This window comes from Poecile atricapillus, chromosome 1, assembly GCF_030490865.1.
Source record: "Poecile atricapillus isolate bPoeAtr1 chromosome 1, bPoeAtr1.hap1, whole genome shotgun sequence".
NCBI lineage: Eukaryota > Metazoa > Chordata > Aves > Passeriformes > Paridae > Poecile > Poecile atricapillus.
In genome coordinates, this window is record NC_081249.1 from 53,906,207 (window position 1) to 53,931,307 (window position 25,101).

General features: G+C 35.0%; 1 protein-coding gene across 5 annotated transcripts in view; it reads left to right on the top strand.

The window, feature by feature from the left end:
• PCDH9 (protocadherin 9) overlaps positions 1–24,208 on the top strand; it is a 664,361-nt gene extending 640,153 nt beyond the window's left edge. For all 5 annotated transcript variants that reach the window (XM_058846569.1, XM_058846551.1, XM_058846579.1 and 2 more), the window contains one exon: positions 23,835–24,208. In XM_058846569.1, the coding sequence (XP_058702552.1) occupies positions 23,835–24,208 (374 nt within the window). The remainder of the gene's footprint in view (positions 1–23,834) is intronic.
• Positions 24,209–25,101: the final 893 nt, after the last annotated feature.

Consider the following 25,101-nt stretch of genomic DNA (forward strand, 5'->3'; position numbering starts at 1 on the left):
ACCTTATTTTATTAATAGAAATAATAAGAATAGCTTTTCATTTTATTTTTTTTTTTGCCCTACCGATGTCATTTTTTTTGCCAGACATAATGCTTTTGGTTTGGAGGACATTTTTCATCAGTGTGACCTTTCAAACAATCATCTGTACGCAGACAAGTGTAATGAATCTTCTTCTGTTTTTTCAATTCCACTAGGTATTTGTGACAGGGTAGTTCATTACGGTTTCTTCTTCTTCTGGAAGTTGCCTCGAACTTTTTTTTCGAATGAAAGACATTTTTTTCTCCTCTTTTAAAAAGAAGATAAAAATAAAAACAAATGTCTCTGAAAAAGTCTTGACAGAACAGTGAAATGCAAGCAGTTATTCCAAGGACTGGATAAAATGTGACAGACAAGGATGTTATTTGTGGCAGTAACAATTAATGTAGGAAATATATTTACATGGGTTTTGAAAAGCAGACTGGAATCTCTGGAGGGAAAAAAAAACAACACAGTAGTTCTTCCCTTTGCTCCAAGTTTATTTTTATAAAAGGAATATATCTATTAGTTTGCTCTCATACATAACTTCAGATAACCAAAATTCCATTTCTATTTTTATTAGCAGAAAACCACACAAATTACAAAATGTCTTTTATGTACTGTTATTGGTTTTGCTACAGAGTCTGCCTATACCATAAATATGCCTTGAAGTGTGTCAAGGCAATGAGGCCAGCTGGGTGCTCTGTGCAGTCCCAGGAGTAGCGTGGCTGGATGCTGCCTGCCTGCTGAGAACAACCCCTGCCCCAGGCTCTCCTCCCCACACAGTTGCTGGGAGAGGTTGTTCCAGGAGACAACCATTCTAGCTCCTATCTCACTTAGGCACTGGTGTTTTTTTCATTTAATGGCTGTGAGACACTGAAGTAATTGAGAGGTTACCCTTGGTGGTTTAGCCTTCTGGATTCTTTGGTTGGTTTGCCTAAAATAAAAGTGAAAACAAAAATAATCCCAACTCTAACATAGTCACTATTAGAAATATGTATATGTCTAGGCATGAAATTATACCTCTTTCCAATTACACCCATTTCTCTCATATAAAAAAATGTCATCAAATGATTCATAAAGGCTAATTAATTGAAGTTTCTCCACAACAAAATGCATGTCAGTGATGTATAAAGCAAGTTACTGGTAGAAACTATTCTTCCACTAAGTAACATTATGAATAAAACAACAAAAAAACAAAGCTATATTTTCTTCATAGCTAGAACGTAAATTTGAAGGTGTAATATAGCAGAGGAAATTATATAATAGAAATTTAGTAGGAAAATGTCTGAAAAACAGAATATATTCCAGTGATTAGTTTTAAAATTTGGTCTAAAATATCCTCAGTAGAAAACATTTAATTTGCTATATTTATTACTGGAGTTTGCATTCAAAAATATCATTGCATTAAGCAGGAAGAATTTTGGCAAAATATACTAATTGGCAATTAAAAGCAATGATTCTGATATTATTTACTCCTTTAAACTTGAAATTATGTTAGCTATTACCACTTTAAATTCTATATCAGCTTTTGACTGGAAATAGGTAGTAACTCAGATAAGAATCTCAGAATATTTTTTCTAAATCAGTTTTTCATGAAAGCTTCAAGGAGAACAAGCAAAGAAGGGTGCCAGATGCAGCTTTTTCAAATAGCAGAGAGTAGGGAAAGTGCCATTCTCATTCTTTGTTCATTATTTAACCCCTGTGATTTTTACCTTGCTTCTTAAAAAGATCTGTATCATCAGTTACTTTGAAAAGTACAAGTATTTCAAACCTTTTGATTAGAGATTGCCAGGAGTGTAGCCTTCCTTTTGTCTATTTTAAATATCTGAATGGGCCTTAGAGAATCTAAAGAAGTACCTCACTGATCTTTTTGGTTAGCACTGATAGTATTTGAAAGTGTTGAATTCTTTCTCTTCTTTGAACACCAAAAGCTCATCTGGATAAAACAGGAGTCCTGAACATTTATTTAGGGACAGTGGAAATTCTCCAAGGAAATCCTGTGGTTCAGTGAAAAATTTCATCCATATGAGAGCTGTGTAAACCTGACCCTCATGACTGCACTACCAGTAATTCAAATAAAATCATATATAAACTGGCATTGGGTCACAGCACAAGATACAGTGGTTATTGCTGTGCAGTGATGGATGGGCATATAATAATGTCAAAAACTGATACTGAATCATGAAGGGTCTTCTACTTTCAAAATAAGCAACCTTCACCTTGCCTTCGAAATCTTGCTGGGGGAGGGGACCATTTCCCTTTCTTGGCCTAGATAGATATTTTAAAAGCTTATTCGCTGATACTTGTTATATTCACAAACTATTTGTGCTAGCTGTTTGCATGATTTACAGCAGAAAGAATTCACTCTACACAAGAAATCATTGTCTGGAATAAATAGTACAGAGATGGTATGCACAGCGTAGAAGACAACCTGAGGTGAATGGCAGCCAAGAGGGCGTGATGGGAGTTAAGTTATGTATGTTTTACTTACAACTGCATTACACCCCTTTGTGATGTATAGGTGACATAATGCATGCTGTGAAACTTAAACATTTGGTGTTTCTGTTTCAGCTTTGAGGAGGGAGAAATACTGTGCTCTGTATTAATTGGATAACTTTGGCTCAAGCTTTTAAGTGTGACAAATGGAGATGTGCCAAAGTGCCTGAAAGTAATTCTGGTTGTCAGTGAACCACAGTGGCTGCCAGTTTGCAGACAATTTCTAGTCTTCTTGAGTCTGTCACATCTCTTTCACACTACCTATTTACCATCTGAATAGAAAGCCAGCACTGTGAGACATAAATAAATGTATTTGTCTTTAAAATGACAGTGTTTCTTTGAGGGACTTGTGCTACGCTGAGCTACACATCATGAACCAACCTGAACTTCTGCAATGACACAAATTGCAAACAGGTCTCCTCAAGAAAGCAACAATTGAAGTGCTGCAGGAAGCCAAAGAACATAATCAATAATGAGGTGACTATGTGGTTACCATGTAATTTTCTCATGTTGGAACGATGTTTGGGTTAGGTTAGCTCATTCTCCCCAGGACACCTGAAAGGATATTTGCGATAGAACAAACAACCTACCCCTGCGGATGTGACAGCAGAAGGCTTTGTTGCTTTATGAGTCTGATCCAAAGATGCCTTATGTTCCTTAGTTTACAGGAAATCCAGGGTAAACCTTTTATTTACAGATAGGGAACACTTGCCAGAACAGAATAAAAAAGCAGCTGATTAATCAGCATGCAGCCTTCATCTTGTAGGGGCCTAGCTGCCTGGACCTTTTTAACATTTGGAAGATTAGCCTTGGTGAGAGAAACGCTGTGTGGAAATGCCTTTGATAGCTCAGTGTTTTAGTCTATCATGCTTTGGAAAGGGGATTGCTCAGGGTTTGAAAAAGTCTGCATGTTAGAACAGAGGATGTTCATGGCTGGGGAAAAAAATTACCTCGTTCTAGTTCTGTGCTGCTGCCGTTTGAAGCAAAATGAAAGGAAAGCTTGCTCTGCAACTTCAGTTGATAAAATCTGTTTTCTGGAACATTACCAAGTCTAAACATATATCATCTACGAGAAATAAGGCAGACAAAGGATTGTATTCCTAAATAGGCTTGGAATACCTAGGCAACTGCTAAGAAAACAAAAATAAGGAACAGTGCCCTTCTAGTTCGACCCTTAAATTATGCAGCTGTTCATTACCAGAATTATATATCTCATGCTGCCCTTTGGAAGGAAGGCATGGTGCACAGAACTGGAACAATTACTGAATTATAGTACAATAAGAAAGGCCTCCTAAAGTGTCACACGCATGTAGAGGAAGATAAGAAAGGCCAGCTTAAGTTCTTGGCATTTTAAAGAAGGCAATCAAGAAACCCTTTGAATTCTTTGGTGTTCTTTTCCTGGGGTTCATCTACATTTTTATGCAAGTCTGACAAAGCATCCCATTCATGTGTCAGCACTCTCATCTCAGGATGCATTAGTGTTTATTACAGGCTGAATTTGCAGATGCTACCATTTGAAAACAGTAATAGAGCCAGTTGTGTGGCCTTAATATTTATATAATTAATAATGATTTCATGCTTCCCTCCCCAGTGCTTCTGAAATAAAAACAGCTACATTAGCATGGTCAAGCATAACAGTGCTCAATACAATCCTGTAAGCCTAAATTGTTTTGCCATAACAGGCTTTTAATTTTACTCTGAAGTAAAATGTGTTCTGTTAATCAGCTTACTGTTAATGAAATATTTGGGTGACACATTTGGCACGTTTTTGCACATTTAGCTATGAGATTATATTTTTTATGTTGATCACATATAAAATGTATACTCTGAAGAGTATATTGAATCTTTTGTATTTGAAAATAATAATGTGCATTTTTCGTCTCCCAAAAGTTTATCTGTGACTATGGTCTGGAAATTAGCCAAATTAAACTTTTTTTTATTATTATTATTTTATTCCTTGCAGTTATATTTGCAAATAGTGTTTCTTTTCATGCATTTGGATTGTACTGAGAATACACATAATCAAACCCAGACTTTGATGAAGCAAATTTATACAATATTTCTAGCTGATATTTTACTTATCCAGAAATAGAGATTGTTGGTAAAAAAAAATAAGAGTTACATTCTTCTAGTCTATTTAATGCAAAATGTTTTCTGTGACTGCATGTTAAATGTTTCCACATCCTGACAAAGAAAATCATAAGTAAAAGTAATTTAATAATACATCAGGGTCTCTATTCTATTTCATTGGGAGTGGAAAATTTCAGTTATTCCTACATTTTGAAATGAAAAAAAAAAAAAATGTTGGCATGCTGGCAGACTGAGAGAGCACTTAAAGATGTATGGGGTTTTTGTTCATATAATTGGTTTTATTTTTTCTTTTATTGATTTGTCCAGAGTTAAACTACCACAAGTTTTGAAGGTGTTTGATTCAGTAAATTATCTGTCAATCAGGATCAAATTCTAAGCAAATACTCTATAAAAACCAACAAAGGAATTATAAAGGACAGTAAAAATTATAGAGTCTGTCCTTCTGTTGTGTAAATATTACAAAACTTTAGAAAAAGTAAAAGCAAAGCAAACCCTTTTGATTACAAAGACAAAAAAAAGGAACAACTTGCCTCTTAGATGGTCCAGCTAACTGAATTTATATGTCTGGAGCTTGGGACTGATGAGCAAATACAGAGAGAGCTCTGATAGGCTTACTGTGTGGCTATGCTTAAGAAACAGGATCCCCATTATCACAGCTGAAAGACACTTTTATTGCTTTTGTCTTAGATGCTCTTTAACATCGTTCAGGGTAGCTTTACCAGAACTTCTAAGGATTGCATGTGAGAGTTCTTGTGTCTTTTGTCTTGCATTCTGTTTATTTTGCTTTGCTGTAAGCTAGTCACTAAAAGCTTGTATCACTCCGAATTTCAATAATATCTGTACTGTGTAGATGAGGCAGAAGTCACTTCTCCCCCTTGCTGCTTTCTCACAAGAATAGGATGCTTGAGAAGGAAAATAATTAAGTAAGTCATCAATGCTTTTTGCTGTCTCCTTGCAATAGTACCTCAAGTAGGAAAGTACTTGCACTACCAGGGAAGTTGTAACTCTCATGCAGTAACAGTTCAGAAGTCTATCAGAGACAAAAAACTTTTAGTCTTCAAGGCATCTGTTTGTCTTTTACACTTAAGTTTCCACAACTTAAACAGACCTCAAGCAGAAGCAATATGCCATGTGAAACATAAAACGATATGGAAATCCACCATCAAGAGAGTAAGTTTCCTCTTTGCCCAAACGAGTCTGGTAGAGAACACTCTGATGAGAGATTGTGTGCAGGGTTCTGGTCTCAGGTCCACATGCTTACAGTGCAAATTACCATGTACCCCTCTTCTGACTGGTGTTGGGCTGTGAGTGGAGTTCATTTCATGTTTATTATTTCTTCATATTATTTGTTTGTGGTCTATAGATGAGGTCAGAAGGGGAGCTTCAGGACAAGAAAGTGAGTTTTACAATTGCTCTGTGTAATAGAGAGTTTCTAAGAGGAAGCACAATATAAAAGTTTATGGGGTTAATAGAGTAGAACAGAGGATCCTAAGCCCCATGTAAAGCTACAAATAGCATAGGCATTATTTTAAAACTAGAAATTGTATGTTATTAGGATCTTGACAATTCAGATTTGAATGATCTTTGCCACTGTAAATTAAAGCCATTACTAGGACACTTACTTAGATTGCTCACTGAAAATTAAACTGTGAAAGCTTGCCTGCACTGTTTTGACAATATGTTTGCTCTTGTGGAAGTTTTTTTTTTTGGATAAGAGAATTACCAAACTGAAAGAAAGTAATATCTTTCAATTGGTAATGTTACTAGCTTTTGAGAGTAGGAGTTCTGTTTTTCATCTTTCAGGATATGGTTTGAATAATGTGCTTTGAGTTATTTAGAGTTGCAACTTATTATGACAAGTAAAACACTGTGCCAATCCTTTGAGAGAAAGAAAACTTTTCAATTAAAATACAATAGGGCAATAAGATACGATTTTATGTTTCTTGTCCTGACAGTAGTCTGGTTAGCAATAATGTTTGTTGCAAATTTATATTTACAAGTAAACTGACCTTATTTCATTGTTTTTTACATGGCTGATATTGAATAGTATTGGATTGTTCTAATGTCTCTCTTACACAAACAGATACTGGGGGTGACATCCTCTGACTTCAGTGCTGCTGTAACAGATGATACAGCCGGGGATTTGGTTTATGATGTCTGTGAGCGGTTCTGCCTTGAGAGGAAATAAAAAGAGAAAAGGATTTACATTTGTTTTGTGATTCTTTGTTCCCATGGAAATTGAAGACACCTCTTTTTTTCTATGAGATGAATTTCAACTTTTCATATCTCTTGAGAATGAATTTCAGGCACCAGGGAGAACAAAAGAGAATATCTCTAAGTAGGGAGAGTGCTTTCAGCCCGATACAAAAAACATGACACCCCCCCACCAGTCTGGCTTGCTAGAAGAGTTACTAGTCTGTCATCACTAGCACAGTTATCTCAGTACTTCTTTTGAGTGATATAAGAAGACTCAAATTTTGGCCTGTGAGCTGCAGATAGCTTTCCCTTAGATCAAACGGAGAAAAGAATGTCTATTTTGGCTTTAAACATTGGATTGTAAATATAGGCCTGTTGTTCTTATTGACAAGTACTTCATTTTACCTCTTTCTCTGCACTCTCCAAATTCTTTCATCAGCCATTAGCTCCAAACAGCATAGCAGGAGGCATTTTTTCTTTTTAGTTTTTTATTTGCAACAGCCTTGAACGCTTGCCTTCTCTTTATGTCTGCTGCTGCTGTTAAAATATTCATATCCTTGATTTTAAATAAATAAGGCCTCTATGTTTCTCTAAATCAATGTGGTTAAAAAAAAACCTTTTTCCCAGGGAATTCTGGGTGAATACCAATTTATCCTTACCAAAAAAAAAAACAAAACACCTTCCTGCTGGAGATTTGTAAGCTCTGGCTGAAAGATGAGGATAATTCTGACAGCAATCCTAAGGTAAAATAGGAGTAATTTAGCTGAAGTCAACTGGAATTGGTATAAACAAGATTAAAATCAGCCTTTGCATATATGTGACACACATGTATCTTAGCATAGGACCAGTTGTTACTCTAGAAATGTGTTGGAATGGATGCTTCATTAAATATTTGAATGCTGGCAAACATTCCGATCTTAAAATAGGACATAGACATTTTAAAAGGATCTTTCATATGTCAGTGAGCATTAAAATAGAAAAATAAGATTATTTTAAATAATCTTATTTAAAATAATAATCTATTTAATTTAAAATGGAAAGTATTATTTTCTTTATGTTGATTGTTTACCTAAGTCATGAGACAAATGGAACAAGTTGTGACAAAAAACATATCCCGTCTGAACTGTCTTATTGAGGAGTGGGGATACCACCTCTTTCAAAATCATCACTCTTACTGCAATGATTAACAGGATGCTTCACAGTAATCCCATCTTTCAATGGTGCATTGCTTCAAGGAGGTATCAAATGGATGTCTCTGAAAATAAATTAGTTTGCAAGTTTTACTCGTTGTTCTTCTTGGCTTCCTCATTTAACAGTCCAGAATAGTCATAAGAATTTATAGGGCACCCATTGCATGGTATTAGAAAGCTATGTAATCCACAACCCTGTGTTAGCCTGTAAGGTATGAAAATTCTATTATCTTCATTTTATAGATGAGCATAAAGACATAAAGAGGAACCAAATGACACTTAAGGTCACACACATCGTCTTTGATTTAGGAGATGTCTTGAAAGATCTGTCTTCTGTTGCTTCAGCTGTAGAATCTGAGGATGCCATGTCTACACCTATCTCGGTACTTTGGTAGTTTAGTAGTCAGGAGGGAGAAGTAGGCACTTTCAGGTCACAATTCATCTCACAGTAAAGTAAAACCTAGAGGAGTTCAGATGAATCACATTGTGAAAGAGCCTATTTAAAGAATTTAGTTGATTAGCTGAAAGGTATTCTTCAGTTAGAAATGCCAGTATTTCATCAGATCATTCCTTCTTCTAGTACTGTCCTTTACTAGATGAGATTTTTTGGAAGCATTCATACTGAAAAATCCTACCTTCTTGATAAGAATTCTTATCCTTAATGCTGCAAATTCCCTTTGTAAAGAGTTATAAATCCTTTTATCTATATTAGAAACAGTACATTGAGACTATAGTTTCTTAATATTTTATTGCTACACAAGCTTCAGTTGTACATCAGCTGACTTGACTGTTGTCAGATATTAAGCAATTAAATACAAGACTATAAATTTCCATTAATTTTCAAAGTAAGGTTTGCTGGTTTTATTGTGGAATTTTTGCTAATATAAGAATCTAAATGTTGGGATGGAGTCCAGTAATCTCTTATCATAGACATTTTGTGGTCAGATTTATTCTCATGAAAACACTTTGTTTTAATTTACGAAGTCATTTGATATCTCTATTTGTTCAACAATGGTTCTCACCTTTTCCTCTGTCTGGTTTTATTTTAAATTATAAAAGCTAAAATCTCCTAGTCTTCTCTAACAAGAAAGACTCCTGTCTTTTTTTCTTTCTTTAATTCTTCTGATAACTTGGTTTTCACTGAAAGTACTTTCCAGTTTTTTGTCAGAAGCACATTGCATCTGCCCTTTCTCTATAGGTCTACATGAAAGTCATTACTGAAAATATTATTCAGGATTAGTTCTGATACTGAATTATGTGGGACCTCTCTCCAGATCTATCTCTTCCCTCATTGAATCAACCTACAGATTCAATTAGCCTATATTCTTACTAAACTAAAATAATTTACTATATGGAACTTCATTGCATGCTCTGCTGAAGTCAAGAGAGATGATATTTACTCAATTTCCTTTGCTCATAAAAATGAAGTAATTTACTATGGTAATGTCTCATATTATCCACCATTCTTAAGATATTTGTGTCTGACTTTTCAGTTTATCAGTTGTCATGGTGTTATATTTTCCCTTGTAGTTATTTTTTATTCCTTCAGATCAATTCGTATAGATTTGCGACAATTTGTGCCTGCTTTTCTCCTCTCCAAGTTTTGGTGTACATTTATGACACCCCAGTCAGGTAGCACTTATCTTGTACTTCATTTATTTATAATATGAGTTTGTGTTGAATGTGTATTTTTCCTCTGATTATTTTTGCCCATTTGTCTGTAGTAAATGCCTCTCCAGTGAACAACAAGTACCAGTCAAAAGTACACAAAGCATGGATGAGGAACCTTAGGTGCAACAGAATTAGCATGAGTGTAAGCAACGGCTTCTAGGTGGTGCTGTGACTGCTGCAGGCGATGCCCATGAGGTGGGCATTTGTGTAAACAAGTGTTGCAGTCTTACTTAATCAGCCTTGTCAACAAGGAGATCTTACAATCTCCATCTTTTAGCTATAAAATAGTAGGCCTCTGAAGGTTTACTAAGGAAATTAAGTAAAGAGGCACAGAGAGTACATTCTCAATGCATAACATTTAGAACAAAGAATGTTTTTAATGTTACTGCCTTCTAGGAAAGGGATGTGCAAGACAGCACCGGACAATTTACCAAGAGGTTTATGTCATTCCCATGCTCTTTGACAGCACGGGTGTCCTAGTCTGACATGTCCTAGTCTGATACTTAGAAAGACCTATACTTTGAGAGCATGGGTGTAGAAACTGACAAAACATAAAGTTCCTTTGAAAGTCAGACTACTGAGAAGTTGCAAAGTGATTACCTGAGACTGTGAAATAGATTAATTAACAAAGAAAAAAAATGCAGTGCCTAAGAAAAAGTTCCATATTCAAGGTGTCTGCCAGGTGTTTGCTGCTTTCAGTGCTATTTTTCTCCCCACAGCAGGGAACAAAATTTTCCACTATAATCAGGCATACTGCTAGTACTTAATGCCTGAATGGGGGACCAAAGACAAATTACGATGTAATCAATCTTTTCAAACTTTTGTGAAGGGTTTGTCCTCTTACCTTGCACTCAAAAATGCTGTTAGCATTATTGGAAGTTTCAGTTGTTTCTTTTTCAGTTTTGTTGGCCTGGCCCACTGTCCTACAGCTACAGCTTTGGCCCCTTAATACTTCAAAAATCCATACTTCTGTGGTGAGAGATAGCTGCAATACTCTGAAAGTGAAATTCAGAAACGAAATTCTATTCTATTTTTTGTGTCACAATGCAGGGAATAAAAGAAAGGACAGGACAGGACAGGACAGGACAGGAAAGGAAAGGAAAGGAAAGGCAAGGCAAGGCAAGGCAAGGCAAGGCAAGGCAAGGCAAGGCAAGGCAAGGCAAGGCAAGGCAAGGCAAGGCAAGGCAAGGCAAGGCAAGGCAAGGCAAGGCAAGGCAAAGGCAAAGGCAAAGGCAAAGGCAAAGGCAAAGGCAGGAGTAAACATCTCCTTTGAGTAAATTCAAGGGTGAAAAACAGACAATATCAAAAAGCTACAGCTGTTATACTCCAGAAAGCAGCTCATCTAAGGACAATATGAAAATGCATGTGTATGCTATGGTGTTATAAACACAATGTTTATTAAGAAAAATAAGACTATTTTTGCATAAAAGTATAAATTCATTCTGTAATTAGGTTAATTACAACTGTCTCAAAAGCATTTAATTTACATTGAAACATATATATTTTAATGAATCCTTATTTCTAAAATATGTTTCTTGCCACTTGTATGTTTTTCCATTTTCCTTCAGTACAAATCAGACCAAAATCAGATTTAGGTTAAACTGAATTTGTTGCAAATTTGTGGCAGATGCCTTATGCATCCATGTTATTATGTAAATAAGCAGTTTAACTGATTTGAAAATACATTTGAAGTACATTTCTCTTAGCGGAATTTAGATCTAATCTAAATCTGGGTACTTGTTCTCCTGACTTAAGATGCATGACTCAGAATTATTGAAGAATGTAACAGGAAAAAGTGCTTAAATTAGGTGCCTAGTAAGCTTGATTATATCGTTGATTTTGTCTTCTATTCTACACAAACATATATCCTTGATAAATATCACAGGACACAGATGTCAGAGACGTCATTAAGCTAATCCAGAGACAAAAGAACCATTTCCTAATTCTGCTTGTATAACAGCATCTCATTTAGCTAATTTTGTAAAATTCAGATCAGTGCCAGTTGGGTTGTCAGAACTGCAAGCACATTACACAGAGAATACTAGAAAGTGCTTTCTTGCATTATGTCTGAGCTACACCCATGCTACAATTCCTTCTTTTTCTTTGAAAACTGTGTTCATTAACATCATTTTTCAGAAGAGATATCCATAAGTCTCTTAATGAGCTTATATAGTTTACAGTAAAACTCCAATTAAACAAATGTTCCTGACTCAAAACACTTACATTTTATTAAACCATGCTCGAAAATTAATCTGTGTTGCACTTAGTCATTACATTCAATGTACTGAAAATTCATATAGAAGCAACATCTGTGTGCACCACATATTTTTGGTTAGTCACACTGTCCTAGCCTGATACTTAGAAAAACCTATACTTCCAGGCTCTCAAATCTCACTTGGAAGACTGGAAAAAATTATCTTTGTGGTTCTGAAAAGGAAATCAAATAATATTTCACATGAATAATAAATCCGCATTTAATGGAGGAAACTTTACTTTTTGATGACCTTATTTTGTCTTCTTCCAATTTAATAAAATATCTCAGCAAATGAACCCTTCCAAACCCGTAACACCTCTTTTTAAAATATATATATTGTATTTATTCATGCAAGAATAGTGCTAAAGTAGGCCACTTGCAGTTGTATTTAAATCTAAGTACAAAGTAAAAGGACTGTCTGAAATTAGTGCACAAAATGCACATAGAGTAGGTCTAAACTGACACATTTAGAAGAATATTCTGGATGTCATTTCCAGGTTCCTGGACCTTTTTAAAGCAAGATAATATTACCAGTTATTTTTTATTTTTAAATAGGTTAAAATGGATTAAGGAAGATGCTCAAAAAATAATTGTTACTATGAGCCCAGATCATGAACACTTACACAACAAGCTCTTTACATTCTGTTTGATGTCTGTACACAGTCTGGTTTCTCAAGTAATAAAAATATCATGGGCAATTTGGATCATATGTGAAGCAATTTTTGGGAAGGAACATGCCAAGAAAAACTGTTGGTTTGATTTCCTCAAACCATTGGGTTTTTACAATACCCAAAGACAAAACGGAAGGTTTACTTACCTCCATGGAATTAATTTCATTATTAGAAAATGTGGGTAGAAACCAATATTTCTTGCTCAGTCCAACAATAAGAATCCGACAATTTCTAAAACATGAGAGTTGTGAACAGTTGGCAATACATTCCATGTATTTCCTCAGTTCTAGATTTAGATGTAAAGGTAAACTGGTTTTATTTTCCACAGGGTAACAATAAATTAAGAAAAAAAAAATTAAAAAATGCATGATATAATCTTGAGCTCATATTTAATGAAGTATAATATAGGCCTATCATTTTCAACCTTCTTAAAATGGGCAATATGAACATGTTTGTGTTTACTGAACTTGTAGAAATGAAAACTTATGAAGCAGATGAACAACCTGAGTTAAATATTATATTTTTCTTCTTGTATTATAAAAAAAGAACCAAAAAAAAAAAATGATTTACCAAAATAGGAAAAACAGTCACTAGATTTTGCTCACTTAACATTTCCATTCACCTCCCTGACAGGAACGGCAGTACAGATGTTAATTACCATTTATAGAATGTCTTGTCAAAACACCTAAGAATTATTGTTCTGTTAATGGCTTTGTCCTGTGCTTGGGTTCAATGGCTGATTTCACACCAAGAATGCTGAGAAGGATCATTGACACTTGGTTAGGACACCCTGTCTTTCTGTGCAAACACCTGCAAGCAATGCATGGCTTTGTGCCAACAATTTAGCTTTAGAAGATAAACTATTTTAAAACTGTAGTTATGAAGGAATTAACAGTTAATTTTAAGATGATTATTTCCCTTTTATCAAGTGAGTTATTTAATGGCAACTTCAGAGGCAGCAAGTTATTTAAAAGCAATGACAAATGCTTAAAATCATGATGACCTGAGATACCAGAATACTTTACTGATAGGCAAAAATATGTATTTCAGGCCAATTTATTTGGTGGGATAGCAGAGACAGGCAGCTATTTATCCACACATTCATTGGTCACATACCTTTTCCTATTTGAAATAGGTTGGAATTTTGCTACTGCCTTCCTTGGGGGTAAAACTTGGTCTTTTGCCACTACAGAACACAAAATGAATTTTACCTATAAGCCTGATTTAGGAAGGCATGCACTAAAGGAAACAGACCAATTCCCTCGTGACCTTCAAGTCACTCCTTTAGCATTTAGCTAATCCCTAAATACTATACCAATTCTTCCTACCAATTCTTACAAGTACTCTAGCTCAGGACTCTGCTTTTTTCCAAGCTGTCCCTATATAGTGGTGCTTACTCTCTTTTTTGACATATTTTCAACTCACTTCTCATCAGTATTCCTGTATTTTTCTCAAAAAAAAAAAAATTCCTCTCACCATCTTCTCAGCTGCCTGGATGATAAGTCCTTCAATAAATTTATATCACTGAATTTATTCAACAGATTTCATTTAAAATGTGTGACGTGGAATCTTGTATTCCATTTAGGTATTAAAGTTAAGGTTATTAAAGACAGAATGCTAGGTAAGGTAAGATTCATTCCAGCCTGGGGCTCATCTCTAGAGACAGTCACCTGGAAGTGTTCAAGAAACATCTGGATGTGACACTTGGGATATGGTTTAGCGGGGGGATTATTGTGGTGCCAGATTGATAGTTGGACTAGATGATCTTGAAGGTTTCTTCCAACCTTAATGGTCGTGTGATCTGAACCTATTATGAGAAAATCTCTTGTATATTTGCTATGGATGCTAAATGCAAGCAGCAAGCAGGGAGCACAGTGCCTGTGGAATAGCAGGCAGCATAACTTTCTCAGTCTCGCCTGAGAAAGTGGCCTGGGAAATCATAAGGAGGAATTAAAACAATCCTCAGAGATAGAAAACAGCCTTGCAGGTGTTGTTTGTCCGTTTCTTGTTTTCTTGCAAGAGAAGGTTGAGGGGTGGTGAACCCCACTGACCAATGGTGGTGATGGGATAGTTTACTAACCAATATGGGTTTTACCTTTCCGGACCTTTGCGTATCGGTCTATAAAATAAGATCTGTGGTTATAAACCTTATTCTCATGTTCAACTCACAAGACAGTCCATGTCGTACTGCCCTGCAGTTCCCAATAGTGCAACAATTTGCTGCTTAAAGGACCAAGGTGATGTAGTGCTACAAGGAAGACAAGTATAGGACTGAAATAAAATTTTATATGTTTACAATGTATATACCTACATGAGAACCACAGATATATGTATTTTCTAATTTCTCCTTTTGATTAATAGATAAGCACTCAATTTTGTCTAGTCTAATCCCATCAAAGTTGGTCTAGTCAGTAAAAATAGTAAATCACCAAACCTAATGTAGAAAAATTAATCTGAACAGCTCTTTAGATTATACTGCTTTGACTACATCCCCCTTAAACACAATGAGAAGTTATAGCACCTATTATGTACATGCCTTCATTGTAGCTAGCTAGATTTAGCATTTGAATTTGGAGCTAAATCTTACCCTTGGCTTTGCCATAACACTACATCACTTTGATCTTTTAATGTGTGTGCACAGATTAGGAGATGTTTCCTTACACAGTTATTTATTTCTTTAAAACTAATAGCTGTATCAAAAAACTGACTTTTTAACTTGCAAAATTAATACCTCTGAGCTCTGTCACTTGTGAGTGGATTCAAACTGGACAGAGCTCCTAATCTACCAAGACTTTCAGATCATTCTCAAAGGACATGATGAGGCATTTCAGGACAATTTTTCTAGAGAAAGTTTTTCCTTTTCCTTTTCCTTTTCCTTTTCCTTTTCCTTTTCCTTTTCCTTTTCCTTTTCCTTTTCCTTTTCCTTTTCCTTTTCCTTTTCCTTTTCCTTTTCCTTTTCCTTTTCCTTTTCCTTTTCCTTTCTGCTTTACATGGGTTAACTAAGGCTAGGAAAATAATACTTAGGAAATAAGTCCCATACACGGATTCCTTATTTGTCAATGAACAGAAATATGTATAAAAGAAAAAAATAAGGAATATATATATGTGTGTGTGTGTGTGTGTGTGTGTGTGTGTGTGTGTAGATCATTATGACCATGAATGTTGCCTTTATTCAGTTATTGCTTAATAAAATAAATATCCTTACTTCCATACATTCCAACTTACCATGCCTGTGATCCAGGGAGCCAGGATATGTATTTATCATAAGTCAGAAGATAAGGCTTTTGCTGTTGTTAGAAAATGATCAGGAAAACAAATTATTTTAGACTTTTCAACAAAAATCAAGTTAAATTCAACCTGAATAGTTTTGGTTTTTTCTGCTGTAAATGAGTTAATGGTGAGGCGTATAATAACAGCACAAAAATTTTGCAACACTGTGCAGAGTAGAAATAAATATGGTTCAGCTGAGTTTCACAACATTCTGCCATTTCTTCTTGTTTTGACTGCTTTTTCATATTAAATCCTACTTTTTCTCAAAGAGAAATTGTAGAAATTACTAACCAAAATTTGCTTTTATTTTAAACAGTTGACCAAATCTTCCAAATTGAGACTTAAGTTGTTTTAGACTGACAACAGGTTCATGTTTGGGGCTTATTAACAGATCAGAAAATGTGACTGACCATGTCAAAAGTGATTCTGTCTCAGCATGTTGCCTGTAAATCAATTAAAAAAAATATTTTGATCAAGTATCATAAATATTTAGGTGTGAGAGAAAAAAGATAGTAAATTAATATGACCATGGGATGCTTTATGAATATTTTATTATCACCATCCATCATCACCTTTTGGGAACAAAGATTTTTTTTAGGCAGCAAAATGAAGAAGCACATAATGAAAAGATTAATGCTGAAAATAATATTATTCCAAATATTTGAACACTGGTCTCATTAAGTGATACAATCAAATTAAAAAAGTTCATTTGAATCCTCTGAGGAGTTTTTATGCATTAGATTGTCCTGCTTAAATTAAATGTATGGCAGGAAAAACCTGCCAATTTTGAGAAAATAAAATTAGGTGAGATAGCATTCTTCAGAGGAGTAGCTTGAGCAGACAAAAAGATGGATGAGTTCCATGCCATGCTGAAGATGGTTGCAAATTTATAAAGATATGCTTTCTGCTCTTTGTGTGCCATAAAGTCTGTCTAAATAACAATATCCTCACAGGGGGAGAATCTGCTGTTCTGGCTGCCCATGTATTGTTGAATTTGGACTATCTCCATTTGCAAATGTTGACTTTTCATCTGTGCCCAAAGAATGAAATCCGTATGAAAGATGTGTAAAGCTTTTAATCTTTATTTATTTGTTAACAAATGGGGTCTTTTTGCCAAATCCTGTTTGCATTTCTTTTCTCCTGCTCTTCCTGCAAGGTGACTGTCTGAATCCACAATGTGACACTTCAGCTAATACAAATTGCAGTCATTTGTGCATCTTTGTTTGTTTATTTACTTGTTTGTTTGTTTTTAATGACAGAATGTATTAAGTCAGAATAGAAATCCCAGATATTATTTTGTATCTTCTGTATTTCTAAAGGGTATGCTAGAATTGGCTACATTTGTCAGTGAAAGTTTATACAAAATACAGCTTTATGTTAATGGTTTATGACAAATAGATTTTTAAGATCAGAAAGAACCACTAAATTATCTATGAACCATTTTTTTCCCCTTTTTTAAGTTTAAATTGTAAAGTTTCACACAATTAAGTTAAAAAATAAAAATAAGTAGTGGCATAAAGATCCGAACATAGGCAATATGCAATCCATGACAAGTAATGGAGCTGGATTTGTATGACAAGCGAAGAGCATGGAATCATTCAGGTTTGAGCTGCTCAGTTGTCATTCAGCAGCACTCCAGACCATGGTGCTTTGTAACACCTCCTGTGGCATCTTCCCACATCCTTGTTGCGAGGACCATGCCCTTGTGATTTCAGATTGCTGCAACTTGCCTGCGGAATGGTCACAAGCTTCATGTTGGTTAATATCTCTATTTGTTCTTAAAGACTAGGCAGCACTAAGTAACCCAAGTAACTTACAAGTTTAGAAGACACAGGAATCGTATGTCTACTTCTGACTGTGCACACATGGAAATGCAGAAAGGTTAATAGACATGTATGTCAATGCAGAAAATGAATTTAGTTGGAAATAGGAACAGAAAATTAGGTCAGATAAAAAAACATCCTTACAGCAGAGCCATTACTGATGGAGGTGTAGCTTGTAAGTCATAATTGTATTGAATTTCTAGGTAATATATCAGAAGAAAAAAAATATAATAAACTAAGTAACATTCCCTTTCATTATAGCTTTTATAGTAGAGCAGCTGTAGGGGAAAGGAACTTGAGACAAGAAATGCAGAATATTTCCTTAACTTCTACTTTGTTTACTTTCTTAGCTTGGAAAAGATATAGATATGAAGAAACTTCCGACAACTGGGTAGAAACAAAATTTCAAGTACTTGAATATTGCTGCCTTCAAAATTTAGCTGCCCTTGGAATCAAAATCATGCAGAATTTTTGTACAGAGTCTTGTACATTATATGGAACCCATCTGGATCACTTAAATTCTTCACAGAATAGTGTAGAAAATCTTCCTGTGAGAGGTTTTCCCACCTTTTCAGAAAATACTTTTGGTCCTGCTTTTCTGTATCCTGGGAAGTCCCTCCCATGCACCCTTACTTTCTCTGCTTCCTAACCTTCCTGTCATTGTATTAATTAAGGATTCTGACAGTTTATCTCTGCTAAGTAATGCAGATACAAGTTAACCTTACAGCATTTTTTATTTCAGCCTTGATGAAAAAGAAGTTTTGGCCAAGACAGTTTGGGTTTCTTGATCTGTACCTAAGTACAGAAGATGGAATACCAGGAAAGTGAGAGAGAAGCAGCAGGGTAGAAGGTGATAGTGATAAGTCTAGCAAAACTGGCAGCAGTGATAGGAGGAGTCCAGGGACCTTTGAACAAGGCAATTTGACAATGGAATGTGAATTAACTGTGCCAGGTAGAATGGCCATGGAATAAGTCATGAAAATATATATTTTTAATAGACACTGCATGTTCCTGTTAATTAATTATACCAAGGAAGCACATCTGACACAGCATGTGTGTGGCTTTGTAGTCTTGGATTTTTTTTTACAGACTAGAAATAAAGTCTGATATTTGCCATTTGTCTGATATTTAAGAGCAAATAAAAAGTCAAAATAATCTTCTTAATTATAAACTTTTTTCCAGCTTTTATATTTAATATATGACTAGTTGTGAAACCTCTATGAAATGAAATAATATCATTTCAGTTCCAATATAAGTAGGGAGGCTGTAAAATCATGAGATCTCAGAGAAGGTAATTTAGTAAAGTAGCCCATGAAAGTTCAAAATAAAAAAAAAAACAAAAAAAACCCCAGCTTTCTGTATTTGAGGATAAGTAGGGCTGAAAATGTTGCTTTTGTTTTGTTTTCCCTTTTAAGATGCAATATGAAAAGTTAAATAAATATGGTTGTCTGAAATACAGCTGTGGCTACGTTCAGATCCACTGTACTTAATGTTAGCACCCTGAGGCAAAGAGTACCTATTCATGTTGCTTGAGATCAAAAAGTCTCACTGAGTGGAAATTATCTTGTTTCCTCAACTCTTTTAGAACTGAAGAATGAATTTTCTGGCTGTAAGCAAGAGAGTTTTAAACAAGCAGGTTGAAAAGCAGCTGGTCATCACACCAGAAGCTAGTTGCTAATTGCAGCAGTAAGTTAATCAATGAAATAGCTGTTTAGCTTCTGGGTATAATAAAAATAGATAAAAGACCACACAGAAATTCCAGCACAAGGGTATGACCAGCTCTTGAGTGGCATATATTATTTTCCTTCTTACACCTGTCTGCTTTTGAGTAGGCAAGACATGCATCTGCTTGACAGCTATTAACAGAATAAAATAACAACATAAAAGCATTTTTGGGTAAAATCTGATATAAATATTTACAAAGACAATTTAAGGGAGTGTTTGTTATGCACTTTTGTGTTTGCTTTCAAAACATTTAACTCCAGAGACAGATGGCTTGTACAGTTTTATCAGCACTTGTGTCATTATATATTCAAGCAGCCAAGACTGATAACCAGTAGCACGGATTATGGATTGTTCAGAGAGCAAATACTTTGGAAAAAAAATCCCCCACATATCAATAAAGTACTTCAGTATGGAAAAGCTTGATACAGAAATTGCAGTGACATTTTTGTGAAGAGAAGGGAAACAAATTAATGCAATTATAAAATTAAAGCAGCAGGAACAGGTTTTTAAGTGGTGTCATTGTATGTGGTAATGAAAGAACTTTAGAAAATTGGGTGAAAACTATTGTTCAGCAGTGGTGGAGGAGAAAGATAATTACCATTAAGGCAACATTATGGCTTTCTCAATACATAGCAGCCAACTCTTCCGTCACACCATCCCCAGAAGATCTCTCTCCTATCATATTGCTCATGATCATTACACTTTATGCTGCCAAATAGAAACCTGAATAGTAAAGAGTTTTAGAAAAGAATAAATTTTATGATTGAGAACATAATAAAATGAAACAGAAACCAGAAACTCAAGCATCTAATTGTCAAAACAGTCTTTTTTTCTTTTTTTTTTTGGTAGTTGAGATCCCTTTTTTTTTCTTTTTCATCTTTTTCTCATATCTCACATTAAGAAATTTGTAGAATCTTCTAAATAATGAGCATTCCCATTATTGAGTAAGCATGACCATTCCCTGAAGTATCTCAAGAGTGAAATATATTATTCTAAAAATCTACTTTTCTAAAAAAATTACTTTGTGGATTTTTTTTTTCTCTTGTTATGGCTCAAACCAAAAGTAATTAAAATAATAATTCTTAGTTATATATTAGATGAAGCCTTGTAAGGCATTTTGTAAACTTAAACCTCACAATAATTTAGTAAGGCAAGTAAATATTCCCTGTATTTTACAGATTGGAAAGCATGAGACAGAGTACTGGAAAATATGCGTACACATTCGACTAGGAGTCTGAACTTCTTCTCAGTTATGGACACTCTTACATACAGGCATATGTAGAGGTGTGTGCAGTCTGTAATACTCCTCACAGCTATTTGAACAGTTATACAGCTAAAAGAAGTGTCTTTCAGATGGTCCCTGAGATTCCCAGTCCTCTCCTAAAAGGAGAGTTTCTCACTCTGTTTATAGCTATCAGCTGGTGTGACCAGTATCTATATAAAAATTGTAACTGGCTTCTATAAGGACTGCATGGTCTTGCCTTTGACTGATATCTCTGCATAGGGAAGGTTGACTGGGGGAAGACTAGCACACAACAATTAATTTTCCAGGTCCAAGTTGGACAGTCACATTTTGTTAAACTGAAAAAAAACCCCAAAGAGCAGCTCTTGCACACGCTCTCAGCATTGTTACCCCATTCCTGTCTGAGGCTCACAGCAGTAGCAGATATCTGAATATTCCAGTGCTCTCCAGAAAGTCTATCAGCTTGACATAGCAAAAGCGAAGGATGCTTAAAATTCATTCTGAATTGGACAGCATTAACTGCCTAGCACTGTTACTAAATAAAGCAAAACACATGAAGTAAATCTTCCAGAGAGTTTGACATGTATCTTGTAGGGCCACATGCACATTTATTCTTAAGTAAAACCAGCTTATTGCACATTTAAATTTTAAATTGAAATGGTATTCTTATCTCTTGAAATTTATTTAACTAAATAGAAAAAGTAACCTAACCCCTTCAGAACTATCATCCTGAAGGCTATCCTGTTACCCTTTTATTCCACTGTGGATGGGAAGCAGAGAGTGCATGCAGTGTCCTTCTTGAAAAGTGTCATTCTGTGGAGAAATGTTTTCTTTCTATTTTGAATTTTAATGTTTGTAAAACCTTTCGTTCTTTCTTCATCAGTAAAATAGTAGTTTACTGGGAGAATAGGCAGGTTGAAAATAGTTCTGACACTTCTCACCATTTTTCCTCTGAAATGAGAAGAAGACTAATTAAAACTAAACTTTAGTTGACAGCCAAAAAATAAATTTAACAAGTCAGCTTTTACCTGTAGATTAACTTTTGGAAAAGTTAACAATGTACTGTGAGCCCGTTCCTTACTTCTAATTGTTTCACTTTGGGTTTATTTCTCTCTAAGTACCTGCCTCAGTTTTGTTAGAACTCCATAATAGAGGATTCAAAAACCCTTCTCTTTCAGGTCTCATTTTAGAATTGTGGTTCATGATTCTCATTGAAATCTCTGCTAGGATCCTACTTTACTTTTGTATTTTGCTTATTTTCCTAATGGTTTTGTTTAATTATTTCACCTTGTATTGACCTAAGTGGAAAGTAGCATTGATTCTATACATTTTTCATGTTTTAGTTTTTATCAATGGGACACTTTCGTATATGGGGAATTCAGTAACAACTTTTATTATAGCTTATTATATTTTATTATAGCTTATTATATTTTGTCACATCAACAGAGTAGCATATATTCTCTAGATACTCAAAAAGAGGTGTTGGTCAGAGATAAAAATATCAGCTAATTACTAATGCAACATGTAGAAATATGCCTGATTTTTTTTTTTTTTTTTTTTTTTTTAATATATCTTTGTTTAAAAGCAGTGGGAAATAAATAGGAGTCTCCATAAAATTAATTGAGTTAATTTCAGTGTTCAGAAAAAGATGTTATTAATGGTAATTTATTGTATATGCATGGAGTACAAGAGAACAAAATATTCTTTGGCATTTTAACACAGAAATCTTTGTTAGAGTGTCTTCACTTATCATTTTGAGTCTCAATTAGATTATTATTAAGATACACTTGTTTTTTCTGATACACTGCTGACATTTTTCTTCCGATTAGTAACTTTGCTATTCATGCCTACTTGCTAATGTTCTTTCTGAAAAATCAATCTATAATTTCCTTCCTGTCAGTGGGCTGGTTAATCAAGGAAATATGTCTCCTTTACTCTTCAAATGTTTTCAGTACTAGCCCGTTGATTTACTCTAAAGTGAAGAAAAGACATCTCAAAATTCTTGCTCAAAATTACAACACAGCAATTACTCCTGGCAAAGCATATACCAGATATATCTAACAAAATCTCATTAAGTGATTTCTCCACCTTTTTCCTGGCTTGCCCTTCCTCATACATACAGCACGAGCAGATGAGCAAATTAAGTCATTTAAAAATGCAGTAAGACTGAGAGGAGTTTTGTGCTGCTGAAGGCATGGGTGACCTGTCTGCTTGATTGTGAGAAGCCTGCAGCTGGCCAGCTGTGTCCTCAATAGTGTGTGAAAAAATATGTAGATATTTAATAAGTATAGTACTTAAGGAATATCAATTTTTGTCCCCTGTGGTCTTATATTTCTAATTTACAAAGAATTACGAGAACAGTTCTTTTTAAAGTGCCAGATTTACATAAGTCTTTTTTTCCTCTTTGCTTTAGTGGTTGTACAGCATCTGAGATGTGTTTAATGATCAGAAGAGTTACAGATTTTATTCTCTTTCCTGATGCAATGTTTTGAACTGTTTCCTGCAATTTTTCTTAAATCAAGGAAAATTTAACTTTTCTGTTACTTGTTGAGAGTATGCACTGGAGTGTGCATCCAGTGAGTAGATACCTAGACCTATGCATCAAGCTACGTTTTTAAAACAGTAGACATTAGAATAATCTTGTGTATAGAACATTATTTTGGGAAATCCTGTTATTGGATAGTACAGATGTTTCTCAGTTTGCAATAGCCTGGTAATTCACCAAGGTTCTTCAGCAGTAAAGTGAGTTGAAAGCAGAGCAGAATACATCCAAATAATAGGCCCTTATAAGCATTAATTCTCACTCAGAATCCGCAAGGGTAGGTTTACTTCCTTGGACATTTTCACTTACCTAGCTCTGTTTTCTTGGTATGACTTAAAAAAAGGAATTAAGTTTATTCATAATACGATCCACAACCGATAGCATAGGGATAATTGAACTGTTTTTCCACTCCTGGAAACCAGGTAGGTAGTATATACAGGCAGTATATGCCCTACGAACAACTGCTCTCTAACAGAATAAAAATGTATGTAGAATTTACCAGCACAATATTTGGTTGCAGGATTAGTGTTAATTTTCTCCTGAGGTCTATGTATAAGCTTATTAACAAATATCACAATCTAATATTATATCTTTTTTTTTTCCCCTTTCTCTTCCTTATTTCTTTCTCTGTTTTTCTTCTACAGATGGGCCTCTTGGTCCACGAGGATTAGCTGAAGCAACAGAGATGTGTACTCAAGAATGCCTGGTTTTGGGTCACTCAGACAACTGTTGGATGCCTCCTAGCTTGGGCCCATACCAGCAGCCAAAGTCTCCTCTCTCCACCTTTGCACCTCAGAAAGAATGGGTTAAGAAGGACAAACTAGTTAATGGACACACATTGACCAGAACCTGGAAAGAAGATAGCAACAGAAACCAGTTCAATGATCGAAAGCAGTATGGTTCCAGTGAGGGCCATTTCAACACTGGCAACCACATGACTGATATTCCTCTGGCCAACTTGAAGTCTTATAAACAGGCCCCGGGATCTGTGGAGAGTCCAAAGGAGCACCAGCTATAAGAAATGGTTACTTTGGACCAATGACTTTAGCTTACTTAGACTTGCTAATACTATGTGTGTGTCAGAGCTTTATGTACTGGGTAGACCTCTAGAACTATGCTTCACCTAGCAGAGATATGCATATCTTTATGTTAGCACCGTGGAAGGTATGATGTTCTGCAACATGAAAGAGTGTTTCTACTAGTTGTGTGGTTTTCTTAAATAGACATTATTAAAATCTGCAGAGATCTCTCCAGTTTGAAAATATCCTTTTTTATTTCTTTGTTTTTTGACCCTGGACTGCTGCTATGAACAACAGAAGATGCATTTGGAGAGCGAGAGAGTGTGAAAGCTCAGTGGATTGAAAAGATGGAAAAGCATATCCAGTTAGAAAATTGTGCTTTTGTTGTCATTGATCTATGCTGGGACCGTTATACTTGAGATCATATTGCAAACAATTGAAGCTGTAAACATTAAACCTATTGTGCTATTAACAATGTTAGTGGACACTTGTAAGTCAATCAGCGTTCAAATACTTGTAAATAGCAACAATTACTACTTACAATTTTTGTGTACTTATAATGTTCACTTGAAAAGATACTGTAGCATATTTCTGTGTTTCACAGTTGCTTTTTAATTTCTTTCATTTGCTTTCTTGTTGTTTTGCTTTTATTTTCAGTGATGGTGTTTCTGTGTTCGTAGTCTGTCTGACACACAATGTTCCAAGAAACTCCAGCCACTTGTATTAAAAGTGAAAAGAGTGATGAGGTGGGAAGAAAGGTTGCTTGTAGAAAAAGAATAAAACCTTTTTTCTATGTAGTAGCAAATGATGCCAGCATTCGGTTAGAATTTCTTCTTTTTTTCTTTTATTTAAATTTAATATTAAGAAATGAAAGGACTTGTGTAAGGGCTTA